At 48.0% G+C, this 14623-nt stretch overlaps 1 protein-coding gene across 1 annotated transcript; it reads left to right on the top strand.

Moving 5' to 3' along the window:
- The first annotated feature begins 1241 nt into the window (after nucleotides 1-1241).
- On the top strand, nucleotides 1242-13494 carry SLC25A20 (solute carrier family 25 member 20). Its single transcript, XM_086470154.1, has 9 exons — nucleotides 1242-1349; nucleotides 2071-2163; nucleotides 4071-4198; nucleotides 6537-6627; nucleotides 7602-7719; nucleotides 8965-9037; nucleotides 9627-9736; nucleotides 11692-11816; nucleotides 12305-13494. Exons 1-9 carry the CDS (start codon nucleotides 1245-1247, stop codon nucleotides 12365-12367), a joined length of 906 nt encoding a protein of 301 aa, XP_086326280.1. The 5' UTR covers nucleotides 1242-1244; the 3' UTR covers nucleotides 12368-13494.
- Nucleotides 13495-14623: the final 1129 nt, after the last annotated feature.

Genomic DNA, 14623 nt, shown 5'->3' with positions numbered 1-14623 from the left:
CAGATGACTCCGCAGAGACCTCCCTGCAGCCATATCACACATCCCCCGTGAAACTGCATACTCTCCTCCCGCTTCCCAGTCTTTGTTCATACTATTACCACTGCCTTGTCCTTCCCCACAATTCCAATGCACTTCATTCCCGTCCTTTCTAGGCTGCCCTCACTGTTATAGCAAGTTCTTTTACACATACCTATGCGAGCCTTCCTGCCACGGTACCTCTGAGCTCGGGCAGAAAGACACCCAGTTCCCTTAAATTACCTCAGGCCCGTTTCTTTTGTAATCCCTGCCCTTGTCCCGCACAGTTGAACACCGCACACTGGTGGGAAGAAAGCCCAGAGGAACCGGGGGAGCGAAGGGAGCTGTGGAGGAAGAGCCCAAACGGCGGCGGGGCGAGGAGGGAGCCTCAACACAGCCCACTCGCAGCCCGTGCCGGTGCCGGCCTGAGAGCTCACGGGCCACGGCTTCTCCCTCAGGCAGCCCGACCTGGGCACCGGCCCCGGGGCGGAGCGCTGCCGAGGGCTAAACCGAGCAGGGGTTACAGAGAACCGGCACCGTGTCCCTCACGCCGGGCTCGCCCCACCCCAGGACCTGCCGCCTCCCGCTGAGGGACACGGGCCCGGCAGGCGGCGGCGCTCACCGGGCGCCCTCGGCTCTCCGCCACCGCGGGACGGCGCAACACCGGGTGCGACACCGGGCGACCCCCTCCCTACAGCAGCGTGGCCCAGCCCTCCCTCACTTACCGGGCGCCGCGAAGCGCGGCGGGCGGGGGAGGCAGGGAGCGGCGCCCTGGGCTCCTCCTGCCGGGCCGCCACTGCCTGCACGCCGGAAGCACCGGCCTCCGCGTGGCGTCACTTCCGCCGGGCGGGGCCGGAGCCGCCGGTCCGGACCACACCACCGCGCTGGGTCCGGGGGGGGGGGGGGGGGGCGGGGCAGGGATCGGGCCGGCGGCGCGGGACTGCCCCAAGGCACCGGCTCAGGAGACGCTGGCGGCCCAGCGGCCCAGCCTCGGCAGATGACAGCGCCCAGCACCGCGGTGGGGGGAGGGCCCACTACTGCCGCCGCCGCCGCCGCACCGCCGCGGGCAGGGGCCGCCGCTCTCCCGGCCTGCCCCGCGCTCACCTCCCCCCGCATCCCGGCGTGCCGCGCGGCCCGGCTCTGGGGTAAAGGTCGCGGGGCGGAGGGGGCGGCACTGGCTCGGCGGGGACGCAGCGCTCCGGCCCCCTTCCTCACCCGCCGCCGCCGCCATGGCGGAGCAGCCGCAGCCCATCAGCCCCGTGAAGAACTTCTTCGCTGGCGGCTTCGGGGGTGTCTGCCTGGTGTTCGTGGGGCACCCGCTGGACACCATCAAGGTGAGGCGGCCGGGGCCCGGCGCCCAGCGGTCCGGGGCAGCGGGGGGGGTGTGTGTATGTGGGGTGTGTGTGACGATGGGGACTACGATTCCCGGCGGGCACTGCGCGGGGAACGGTGAGGCTTCGGGGCGGGCTGTGAGGGGAGACTACGCGTCCCGGCGTGCACCGCGGGGGAGGCGGGGCTTAGCGGCCCGGCGTGCCTCGCGGCGCGGGCCGGCTGGGCGCCCCCTGCCGGCGTGGCGGCCGTCGCGTCCCGTCAGCGGCCGGTTTCTGATAAAAAATAAGAAAAAGAGCGTCGGTGTTGGCGGCGCTGGGAGGAGCCGAGAGCCTGAGCTGCTCCCGCCAGCCTCGAGCTGCAGCGGAGCCCCGGCGCCCCTGGGCCAGCGGGGGGCCCGGAGTGACTGTGGGGGCACAAATCCGGGTCCAGAAGGAGGGGGAGCCCAGCATTGAGCGTGTGAGGGAGCTGAGCGGTGACACGGCCTTAGCTCTCGGGTGTTGAGGTGGGGTTATTATCCTGACGTCATCCCAGCAATTGAATACATTAACTATCAGATACATTAAAATTCAATCTTTTCTGCAAAGGGCTAAAATGACTTTGATCTCTACCAATATCACAAAGCCCAGTCACAAAACTTACTCCTGCAGAGGTTCTGAATTCTCTGAATCAAAGTTTTGATGGTAATATGTAATAAAATAATGCTTTCCTATCCCGTCTTACTAGGTCAGACTCCAAACCCAGCCCAAGCCGCAGCCTGGTCAGCCTCAGCTCTATTCTGGGACCTTTGACTGCTTCAGAAAGACTCTCGTTGGAGAGGTACTGCGTTAGCACGTCATCTGCGCTGCCTGCCAAAAATATCAGTTGTTCCTGTACGTCGCAGGAACAGAACCATGTGGGAGTGTTGCCCCCTGGAGACTGTGCAATCCTCAGGTTATCGGTTGAATTGATGCTAATTAAAATTTTTAAGCAGATTACAAAACTTGGGGATTACTTAGCGTCCACATGCTCCAGGTGCATGTCTCTGTGTTGTTAAGAAATGCTTTTGGTTCAAAATAGCGTGATATTAATATCTGAAGTTATAGACTGGAGTGAACGTTGGCGGTTGTTTGCTAGCTTTGTTGTTGTAGTTGGTGGAATCTTGCTGTCTTTGGTATTTGGAGTTGTCTCTGGAAATCCTAAAATAGGCAATGACTTTTGTGGTACAAGCAGTACTTTTACTTTCTTCTGTAATGTGTTACGCCATCTAGGAGAAGGCAGAGGAACATTAATTAATTTTTTTTTTTTTTTTTTTTTTTTTTTTTGGGGAACAGACGGTCAATTATAGTAGTTTTGTTGAGGCTTCTTCAGAAGGTGGACAGTGGTTTTCACTCCTGAATCAGTCATATCCTGTTACTGAACTATGGTCTATTTGGCTTTTAGAAAGGGATGCAGCCTTGGTTTAAAGACTTTGAGTCACATCCAGTTTTCTGCTTCCTAAGTTTTCCCAGCAGCTATTTACCATTTGGAAACAATGGCTGCAAAGCCCACCTGTTCGTTCACTAGTCTGAAGTCTGGTTTCTAGCCACTGGATCTCGTGAGGTCACTCTCTGTTACATGAAAGATCTGCCTTATATCTGAAATCTACATTTATTATGGTATTACCAAGTTGTTATATAACCAAAGTAAATCTTGCTTCCCTAGTCTCTCCCACAAAGCGCTGAAATGCCGTGCTAGCTCTGAATCCCTTGCGGTTTTTAGCACCCCTGCTGAAGCACGGACGTCAGAGCCGAACCATAATAATAGCCTTGTGATGTGAAGTTCAAAAGTAATGCTGCCTCTCTACTCCTACTCAATACTCATCAGTTTCTATAAGGAAAACTATTAAACCTCTCTGCCAAGGCCTTTTGTTTCCCGCTGCTCATGGGAAGATTGAGCAGGAGCCTCTGATCTTTGTCAGCCAGATACAATTCCATTGGAGTCAGTTGTGCCTGTAAGCGTACAGACACATACTGGGATTTATCTGGGGGGGAAGGAAGGGGCAGACGGACCAGCAAATATTTAATTTGTGCACCTAGCCTTTATCTAGGAAGATAACTTGCCTTTTTATTAGAAAAAGTTCAGTTCAAAGGCAAGATAAATGAAATAAATGCTACTGCTGAGGTCTGCATTAGAGTTTTTCCATGTGTGTAGTCTGATGAAGGGAAACATCAGGAACGTAAAGGTGTACGGTGAAAAAGTTTTGACTTCAGGAAGGAAAGGAAAAATAATTTGCTCTTGAACTCATTCCAGATTGAGTTCATGTGGGGAGTAAAGTAGTTCAGGTTAGTCTCCCTGGCTCTTCCTTTAGATAAAGAGTGAATTTGATTCAATATTCTCAGGCTCGGTGTCAGGATTTTACACTACTGCATTTGATAACTCTTTAATAAAGCACATGCATGCATCTGAGAGAGAACACTTCTGACACAAACTTCCTCCTACTTGAGATGTAAGAACAGGATGAGCAATATTGGGAGTTAAAGTGATGCCAGTGTTTTCCAGGAAGGATAGCTTTCCTCTGCAGCAGGCCCTGAGCCCCAGCTAAACGTGTATAGTTGCAAATGAACAATAGACCCCGTTATTCCTCTGATTGATTTGACTGTCTGACTGATACTGTCTTGTATTGTAGCCTTTCCCTTCTCAATGGGTTGAAATGTGCACAAAGTCTATGCAAAACCAAGTCATTCTTGTGATAACGTTTCTTGCAGGGAGTCCGAGGCTTATATAGAGGAATGGCAGCTCCTATTGTCGGAGTGACACCTATGTTTGCTGTGTGCTTCTTTGGATTTGGCTTGGGAAAAAGACTCCAACAGAAGAAACCTGATGACATTTTGACGTGAGTTTCTGAGTTAACCAGACAGTGGGGGGAGGCACCCTAAGGCTCTTGCAGCCTGCTGTGTTGTCGCACGTTGGGTTGTGGTGTAAATCTGTCTCTTCTCCTAAGTTATAAATATAGTTCTAAAAAACAAAACACTTGTGTGTTTTAATGCTTCTGGAAGCGTGGGACTGATAGCACAGGCTAAAAACAGACCGCGTGTGGGCAGGTGCTGTGCAATTCCCTTTCTACGCAAGAAAGAGCCGTTAAGGAGCAATTCTATTTTAGAGGAGTACAGCGTGAGTTATGTAATGATTGCCTGCCAACAGTCTCGCTGTTAACAGAAACTATGGGAGAAATAAATTCATGGTCAAGCAGTCTTGACAACATCCACAATCCTGATTTTTTTTTTTTTTTTTCCCCTGTTAATTGTGACTCTTGCTGTGTGCTTACGTGAGGCTATAATAATAATAGCCATAGAAATGTTTTATTGTTAATTTCTGAAAAGAGGCAGCCCTCCTCTCAGGCATGCCTAACTGTCTGGAAAAGAGAGGGAAGCTACTAAAGCGTTTTGTGGCTTTTTACAAGCTAACTGGTGCATTAAGAAAGCCCCCCGCCCATAGAGTGCTCCCTTAACTTCTTTGTCGAGTTGTGATTTACAGCTCTACATTTTATTCTGTTACTCATGTGATACGTAGGAGCCCTGTCAGAAAGCAGGAGCCCATTGTGTTGAGCCAAGCGTGGTGGGGCGGTTTCTGTTGGAGCCTGGCCTGCGCAGGGGCCTCCCGGGTGCTGCGAGTGCACCCGGCTGTACAGCGCTGGCCGCTGCTGCGAGGGTTTGCGAGGTTTAATTTTAGGGGTCTTGTCTTTCCATGCTCGGGCTGCTCAGAGGGAGGCAGTGCTGAGGCACTGGGGCATGCTGGCTGACCCTCTGGTTTACCACAGGAGTGTGCTCAAGCAGACAAAGTTGAAGGGTAAGACCAAGGGAACAGCTTACTGCTCCTTAGAGTGGAGAATACAAGGAAACAAATGGCCTGGGGGCTTATTTCCAGCAGCCCGTTCACCTCAGTGCCTCGTGTTGTACACACATCGTACCAAAGGGATGGTTTAAGGACCGAGCTGGAGCAGGGCAGCGTCGTGTGTCGAGTTCTTATGCAAAACTCCTCCCAAGCAGAGCAGCGGGAGAGAAAGAACAAATAGACGGTGGAACTGTCGTTGTGCCCAGCGGTGCTGTACCTTGGGTGTAGACTTTACACAGCAAGACAGAGTGTGCCTGGGATGTGAGGCCCAAAAGGAAAGGTCAGGCCAGGCTGGGTGAGGCCTTGAGCAACCTGGTCTGGTGGAAGGTGTCCCTGCCCATGGCAGGGGGTTTGGAACTAGATGATCTTTAAGGTCCTTTCCAACCCAAACCATTCTGTGATTCTATGACTCTTAGCACCATGGTTATGGGTCTAGAGGGAGGCAGGATGGCAGTGGTTCCCCATGTTGGTTTTTTAAGGGAAGTTTTGCAAGGAAGGAATTGGAAAGAAACTTGAGGAACCTGTTCTATCTTTCCTGGAGCTGAATAATCCTAAGGTGAGCTAGAAAACTCAAAGCTTATTTTGAGCAGGAGGTGCATGTGGAATGGTGAGGGAGGTCTGAATGGTCTGGGAGATTTAATGGGAATTTAAGAGTAAAGGAAGGTGTAAGAACTGGAAAACCTGAACTGGATGCCATCTCCTGAGCAAGTGGAGAGAAGCGGAAGGGGTGGTATTTAGTTCAATCAAGATGTTAGGTCATCTTACTAGGGAAGCTACCAGGAGGTTGGACATAAAGATAAATTTGTGATGGAGGAACTCAGCCTGATTAAGGGATTTCTTCCATGGAGATTTTGCCCCACGAAAGCAGATGCAGAACGTGTGGGATGATGGCAGGTTGGCAGGCCAGACTTGACGATGGCAGAGGCTGAAGGAGTGAGAGTCTGAGAGGTTACAGAAAGGAGGCTTCTGGCTGCACAGGCAGGAATACGTGTGGAAGCTGGGTCATGGAGTAGAGTGCGGGAGACTGGAGGAGGAAGAGACTGTTGGGAATAAAACTGAATGGGGAATGCTGTAGCAAGAAGTGCAAGTACAAGGAATATTAGTAAATACAGTGGATGTGAAGAGCTGAGTTACGGTTGCTGTGGGAACCAGCACTTTGGGTCCTAGAGATCTTAAATGTTTAGCTCTAATTGTGAATTGATGAGGCACTTCTGCACGGATCAAAAGCAGCGGATGCATTTCTAGTTCCAGGGCCAGCCTTGCGCGGAACAGGGGTCTTTCTGCCCGTTGTTCCCTGTGTGCTGTGTTGCGTCAGGGTCTCTTCTGTTTCCCCGGGGCAGATATCCTCAGTTGTTTGCTGCTGGCATGTTGTCGGGAGTGTTCACAACAGTAATCATGGCTCCAGGAGAGAGAATCAAGTGCCTTTTACAGGTAAGGCATTGAGGGGTGGTGATGGGAATTTAATTTTAGGGGTCTTGTCTTTCCATACCAGGAACTACTTTGGTTAGTGTATTTACTCTGTTCTGTTTTTTGGCAGGACTGAGACAACTGTCATTTAATGCAACTGTGTCACGGAGAAGCGTTACACAAACTCACCATGACAGTACAAGTACCTAAGTACATTCGTTGCTCTATTCGTTTTACAGAGCACAAGCCTTATGCTACGTGGCATTATACGAGGCAGCGGTGGATGCCTCCGTCCACTTCAAAGTGTGGAAAAGTCCAGTTTTTCAGAATGAAACTTTTTCTAAAAAAATGCAAAACTACTAGATCATAAGACTCTTTCTAGTGTAAAGGTTTTCTGTTAGCTTGACACGTTCCCAATACATAACTAAGGAATGCATTTCAAAATACATGAAACAGTTTTCAAGTGTTTGGGTAACTATTAGCTTGACGCGTTTTTAGAGTATTGTCGGGAAATGTAAACCTGAACAACTGAAAATGCCATCTTTAGCAGAAATGGGAAGCTTTGCTTCTTTCAGATTATGTTGAACTCCGTTAGTATGCTGATGGGTGGTCACATGATAGTTCTGACAGACGTGGTATTATCAGGGAAGCTTTTATACACACACAAATTGTTTGAATTTTGCTGAACTATTTGAAGGCTATTTTTTGCCAGTGCAAGTGTAGAATTACTTGACTGACTTCAGTTGTTTCAAACTTACACTGTGGAAAAATAAGTGACAATCTAGTGGCTGCATGGAACAGGAAACATGTCCTGAGCTTGAACATGAGAGAGCTGCTTGAGGAAGTGGCGCAGAGGTTTCATATGCAGGAGCGCCTGTGGAACGAGCATGTGCCCTTCCTCTCTGGAAACAGGCACATGGCTTTCCAGCTATTAGCTGAATGATTGTTCACCAGCCAGAAACCTTCACCAGTCAGAAACTATCACTTTAATCCTTCAGATCCAGGCAGCAACAGGTGAAACTAAATACAGTGGCCCTTTGGACTGTGCAAAACAGCTGTACCGCGAGGCTGGGGTTCGTGGCGTGTACAAGGGGACAGTGCTCACCCTCATGAGAGGTAACTGATGGAGACATTCTGATGCTTGTTCTGCCTGGGGTGCTTTAAGATAAGAAGCCTGACATAGTGTCATAGATCTCGCTGTCCCTTTAGCCAGTTGGAGATGCGGTGTCACCCTTTTTTCTTTTTTTGCAGTCTGCAAAGCACTCCAGTGCCGCAAAGGGACTGAGAAATAAACATGAGATTCTCAGTGAGTGAGGAAGAGATTAGATGGCAAGGATCAGAGGGATGTAGGAAGTAATTAAGATCTGAGAAGCCAAGAGGAATGAGAGACTTCAGGAGAGGAGCAGAGAACAAATATAAAAGAAAAATAGAAGTGGGCTTTTTTTTCTTTTATTTTTCTTCTTTTTTTTTTCCCCTTCTTTCTTAGGAGAAGGGTTGTGACTGTCTGTGACCGTTGCTGTATAATGCTGACTGCTCTAAAAGATGTGATTGCAGCAGTTATGCTTTCTACCTGCTTGAGTGTGGGTTATTTTGGACTGGAATGTCATGACCCTTCTCACAATAACAAAGTGATTGTGCCAGACACTGAATCCTTTACATGTTTTGGTACTTTCTCCTCTTAAAAGCTTTAGATTGTTCCCGGTACTGGGGCAGCATTTCCCAAAGATAAGCTGAAATTTCTGTGTTTTGATATCTCAGTTTAGGAATTTGTTCTGTCCTCTGCTTCTCATAGAAGTGTACCAGCCGGCAATGTAACTCTGGCAGTGTCCCTAGCCGGAGGCTTGTTCTCTAGTTTAGGCATGAGCTAAGAATGGGCTAGTGGGAGTACCTTAAAAAAAAACCAAAATGAAACCCATCAACTAAAAAAACCACAAAAAACCCAAACCCAACCAACCAACCAAACAAACCAACCCAAAATAGAATCATTAGAGCAAATCCTGTGCAAAACTCTTCAAGTTCCTGAACTGCTCTGATCTGCTATGCAGCAATTAAGAAAGCTTACAGCTATCTCATCATTAGCTTAATGACCAGCAGGCAGGTGACAGTCTGATTTGAAAGGCTGCTGACAGAAACGCTCGAGAACAGATATTTTCCCAATTCTTGCCTTTAGCACCTGCTCCCCCTGGGAAAGTTCAAGCTCCTCTGTCTAGAGCAATAGAAGATTTTATTTTGTTTGTAGAGGAGGTTCAGAAAAGGAATCTGGATGTACTTAGTGATGTTGCTGAGCTGGCATGGGACTGCTGTGCCTCTAGGCTTCGTTTCATTTCCCACTACTCACGGTCTTTGTTGTTTACCCATTAGACGTCCCAGCCAGCGGAATGTACTTCATGACGTACGAATGGCTAAAGAACATTCTGACCCCTGAGGGAAAGAGGTTAGTGAAATCTCACAGTCATCATTTTCTGGACTTCCCAGGCACTGCTGATTAATCTCCCCAGTTATGAAGAGATTTAGAGCGGTATCATCGGAACAAATTTAAAAAACCAACGTCGCTTGTTGTGTGAGTTGAGCTGTTTTGGTCTGGGGTTAACTGACAATTGGAATAGTATTCTGAGTTTCTCTCAGATTCTAGACTTGCATCCTATTAGCCAAGTAAAGAATAATTGAAGTAGGTCTCCTCGCTTTCACATCTGTGTCTGGTCAAAGAGCTGGGGGTTCTTGTTGGGTTTTGTTGTTTGTGTTTTTTTGTTGTTGGTTGGCTGGTTGTTTTTTCCCCCAGAGCATCTGTGTGTGTGCTGCTGAATGAAAAGGTTTGAAGCTTTAGCATGGAGTTGGTACATTTTGCCCACAGGGCTCTGATTCTTGGAAATCTTGCTCAGATGCTGCACTCCGTGTCTGTAGCATTGTGCTACCTTCTGGCTGTCAGCCAGGCTGTGTCTTTGATTGTCACCTTAGTCAAAGCAGATGTGTTTTCACTTGTATTTTATTCTTTTTCCTCCTGCCCCACCCCAATCCTACCGCAGTGTGAGTGACCTCAGTGTGCCTAGGATCCTCTTTGCTGGGGGCCTGGCTGGGATCTTCAACTGGGCGGTTGCCATTCCACCAGACGTGCTGAAATCCCGTTTCCAGACTGGTGAGTTGCCAGCTTGTCACAGCCCCACTTGGTGCGATGCTGCTGGGAATGGGCTGGGCAGCGATGGAAGATGCCATCTGAGCGTGGCATCTGGGAGGCAGCGTGTCTTGGGCACTGCTTGAGACAAGTACATGAAAAACCTCAGTGTGTTCCTAGCTTTGTAGTTGGCTTCCTCACAAATTTTTGGCAAACTGGGCTCCACTTCTGTTTCTGCCTCCCTGCGCCTTGAATACTGTGTGCAGTTTTGGGCCCCTCGCTACAAGACAGACATTGAGGTGCTGGAGCGGGCCTGGAGAAGGGCAACGAAGCTGGTGAAGGGTCTGGAGAACAGGTCTTACGAGGAGCAGCTGAAGGAACTGGGGTTGTTTAGCCTAGAGAAGAGGAGGCTGAGGGGAGACCTTATTGCTGCCTACAACTACCTGAAAGGAGGTTGTAGTGAGGTGGGGCTCAGTCTCTTCTCCCAAGTAACTAGTGATAGGATAAGAGGAAATGGCCTCAAGCTGCACCAGGGGAGGTTTAGATTGGATATTAGGAAAAAATTTCTTTACTGAACAAGTGGTCAAACATTGGAACAGGCTGCCCGGGAATGTGGTGGAGTCACCAACCCTGGAGGTGTTAAAAAAACGTGCAGATGTGTCACTTCAGGACATGGTTTAGTGGGCATGGTGGTGTTGGGCTGACAGTTGGACTTGATGATCTCAGAGGTCTTTCCCAACCTTCGTGAGTCTGTTGTATGATTCTATAACAATCCCAATTTGAGATACCTGTTTTGAAACCTAAGCATAGACCTCATAATCATAGAACTGCTTGTCATGGCTGTTTTATTACAAATGTAATTATTTGAGAGGTTTTGTTATTTCACTTCAGGCATAGTATAAATTGTAGCCTGTGCTATCTGAAATTTATAGTAACTGGGTGTGCCTTGCTGAGAGCATTGCTTTTAGAGTAGCAGCTCTGCTCTTAAGTGTCTGTGCCCTAGTTATAGTGAGGATGGCCCCAGGCCATACGCTTCAGCGAAGTTTGACAGGTTTTTCATTGGTTTCTCTGGGAGTCTTCGTCGATGAATTATTTTTGTTAAGGCTCCCTGTGGTCTCTGTCTGTGGACTCAGCTCTCCACTGGACAGTAACCAATTTTCTTGAGTTACAGATCATGATAATCTAGTGCAGGAAACTTCTTTTTCTCTGAATAATGGCTGCTGTCGTTGTTTGCTACCGTACCAAGGGTTGAGTGTGAAATACGTTACAGGTCTGCATCCTTGTTCCACTGAGCCAATCCCCAGTGCTGCTGTATAGATGATGTGGGTTAATGGTGGTTCTGTCTCACTGGATTGTTTTGTGGAGTACTGGTTCAGAGGGCTGACAGAGGCAGTACTTCCCAGAGAAGTATCAGGAGAAGGAAGAACTTGTTCTTTGAATAGAATTAACTTTTTAAAAACACCTCATCAAATCTGTGTTAACATCAGCATTGAATCAGCCTGTGCTTTTCACTTAAAGTCTGTTGCTGTTCTTGGCTGGGGCGTGTGATAGGATCATTTTCTGTTTCTTATAAACCAGATTCTTCAATTTTTACGTCTGACCTTCCTGTCCCCTAATTGCAGCTCTTGGGAGAGTTGTGATTAGCAGTGCAAATAGCACCTCAGACTTCCAACCCTGACAAAAGTGTTTCTCCTTTCTTCCCTGCCCCCCAGTGACATGATGACATAAATTCTTTGTGGTGATGGTGAGCACCTGCCTTCTGTTTACTGAGTCTTTAAGATGTCTTTTTCGTTTGCTTGCTTTTGACCAAAATAGATCATTTTCCCAAGCAGATGTTGTCACAGCATAGCTTAAGCAATGCGTGGATTCTGGTGTAGCAATGTGAACCTGTTGAAAATCCTGGGCTGTTACATATGCCACGTCCTTCAGCACTTGTGACTGTCACACATCTTAGCTCACGTGTTTTGTATCCCTTTCAGCCCCTCCAGGAAAATACCCAAACGGCTTTAGAGACGTGCTGAGAGAGCTTATCAGAGAGGAAGGAGTTGCATCTCTGTATAAGGGCTTCACAGCTGTAATGATCAGGGCCTTTCCTGCCAACGCGGTACGTAAATTGCGAGTCCAGATGGATTTCGGGGACCTGGCCACTCGCAGTGGATGTTTGCAGTCTGTAGAGGAGATGATTGTCTGCTTATGGTTGTGCCACTTCAGCGAGGTTCTTGTCGCTGCAGGTACTTTTGGCTGTTGCTGTCCAGGTTCTAAAAGTATGTCTTAATCTAGGAGGAACACCAAGTAAACCTTTTGAAGCTTTGTGTGAGAGCCCTTTGTTGACTTTCTCCAATAGCTTTTCGCTGCTCATTGTACATCCACCAGTAGAAGACAGTGGATAAGTTTGGACTGTCTTCCCCTTCAATCAATAACGAGCCTAACAGAGTAGAAGTTCTGCCTTTGTGTGGAGGGTTATAGCAGAATTCTTGCCTCTGGTCCAAGACCTTTTTTTGTTCTTTTCCTCCTTCCACATCAGCCATGTCAGGTGTTTATAGTGCTGCATTTCAAAAACCTTATTTGTTCTGTGTGTTCTCTCTCTTCTAGGCATGTTTTCTTGGTTTTGAAGTTGCTATGAAGTTTCTTAACTGGATTGCACCAGGTCTATGAAGACTAGGAAGTCTTTGGAAATTAGAGAAAAGAAGAAAGAGAGTGCAAGTCTGCCTCAGAGGAATAAATGAATGATCACTTGAAGTTTCAGGAATGATTGCTTGCCTAATACCTTTTTGCCTTCCTCACGTTCTTTAGGTGGTGCTATGTGCCTTTTGAAATGTAAGCTGTAGCTCGGAAACAGCTGATGAGGAGTTAGAGGTGATACACCTGTCTTCTGAGCCGATGGACCACAGCAGTAACGCTGCTAACAGACAGCTGTCACTATTACACACATTACCTTAAGTACTTCCTCATGGAAGAAGGGGACACTTCTTAAAATGTAATTCTTTATTTACTGAAGAAACTTGTAGCTATTAATGCTGAAAAACTTCCTTAAAATAATTGTTTGGCACTGCATACTTAACTCTCAGGGCATAAGTTAGCAGCTGGACATACTAGTGTCTACAAGCAATGTCAGATGGCATTCTCGTCTCTAGTATTTTTTGTTTAAGTATTTCTGTATTGACAGTGGTTTTAATCTTACATGCATGCAATGCAGCAAACACAGAACTAGGCAGGGCAGGCCAGAGCTACATCTGAGTGGGTTGAGGGGTGTTACAGGTACTACCGTACCAGATCTTGCACGCTGATCTTTTCTGTGGAACTAGGAGGGGAAAAAGAATTATGCTTAATGTTTCTACTAAGATTTACCGAGGCAGCCAGTGGGGAAATGGGTTTGATTAACCTGAACTTTTCTCTGAAATCCCTTTCTGTCCCACTGAAGATATCCCAAATGCGATTTCAAAAGTACAGCACAGTTCATAGCAACCCATGATATATTTGATTCATCAGATGTTGTATTCTGAGATTCAATCTCTGATATTGACCTGAGAAAATTTCACAGTACTTCTAAGAACTCAGTTCTCTGACACGAGGGGGGGTACATGGAGGAGACGCTGGCTCTGCAGTCTTGTCTAACTTTGTTCTTGTGCCTGTTCCTTGGTTTTCTTTTAATATCATTAAACATGATCATGTTTTTATTTGAGAAATGACTAATGCTAAGAAGCAACGAGCAACTTTAATTTCTTTTGGTTTTGATGCAGTATTATTGGAACTCAATAAAGCTAGCTGCTGCTTGGCTAGAATGTGTGCTTCGGTTTGTTTGCTTCTCGCATGGTCATGCATGGTTAGTTTTGGTTTTCGGATTCTTAATTCTGAGATGTGATTGGGAAGTAAGTTGTGCTGTGTTGTGTTTAATGGTTAACCCCTTCCTTGCTTTTTAGCTTTTGGATTTCTGCCATGAGCTGTGGAAATAAGTGTTCTGCACTTCCCCTGTTTGTTATACAAGTCCTGTTAGGTGCTGTGTTGCGGGTACAGCTTTTTAACTATAAAGCCAGATGCTAAATAACACATCTTGCTTCTGGAAAGTATTCTGTGTTTTCTAGGGAGAGGATTGGACACAGGTATGGGGAAGCTTAAGGAAAGCTTCTGTCCTGATGGCCCACAGGAAAGGGGGCCGAGAGTTTGTCCTTGGTCTGGTGCGCTCTGTTGGCCTGTACCATAAGGACACAGTCTTCACCTCAGCTTTCCACAGGCAGGGTCAGCCCTGAAAACTTTCCACGCAGTGCTCTGCAGCAACCTTGAGTCCTCCTTTCCCTCCCAGTGCTTTGGAAGGACCAAAAGGGAACCTGCCTTCCCCGGAGTCCAACTCTTGGGTTTTACAGGGTGGGGGTGGGAAACCAATGGGGTAGCTCCTGGCATGGGAAAATCTCAGTCACTTGGAGCTGCCTCCACCTTCTTGCTGCTGCCTTACCCACCGTGGGCCTTCCCCACTCCTCACTGCTTAGGAACCTGCTGCTGCTCCTGCTTCCCGAAGTCACTGCAGCTATGGGTGACCAAAGCACTTAAAGCACGAACACCGAGTTAATACTGGTTCAGAGAAACGGTGATTAAAGGACATTAACCCCTCAAATAGTTTTCAACACAATTCTAGCTTTACTGAGGCTAAATGCAAACTACTTTCAAGAGGACCAGGTCTGCGGTTATGGCTCTGTGCTGCCAACCTGCCAAATGCTCTCCTGAACTGCTTTGGATCCCTGGTTGCTCTGGCTGCCTTGCTGGCTTCTGCGCTGGGGCTGTGGTGCCTGGAAGCAACTTTCAGCTTTAAGAAGTGTAACAAGGCTGGATTTTTTCCTTCTGTGTTACTAATGTGTTCTGGAAATACTGACGCTTCTTGGGAGGGACAGACGTGCATCTCCTTAAAATTCCAGACAC

The sequence above is a fragment of the Leptosomus discolor genome, chromosome 9, assembly GCF_034619465.1.
Source record: "Leptosomus discolor isolate bLepDis1 chromosome 9, bLepDis1.hap2, whole genome shotgun sequence".
Classification (NCBI taxonomy): domain Eukaryota; kingdom Metazoa; phylum Chordata; class Aves; order Leptosomiformes; family Leptosomidae; genus Leptosomus; species Leptosomus discolor.
This window is presented reverse-complemented; position numbering and strand designations above follow the sequence as displayed.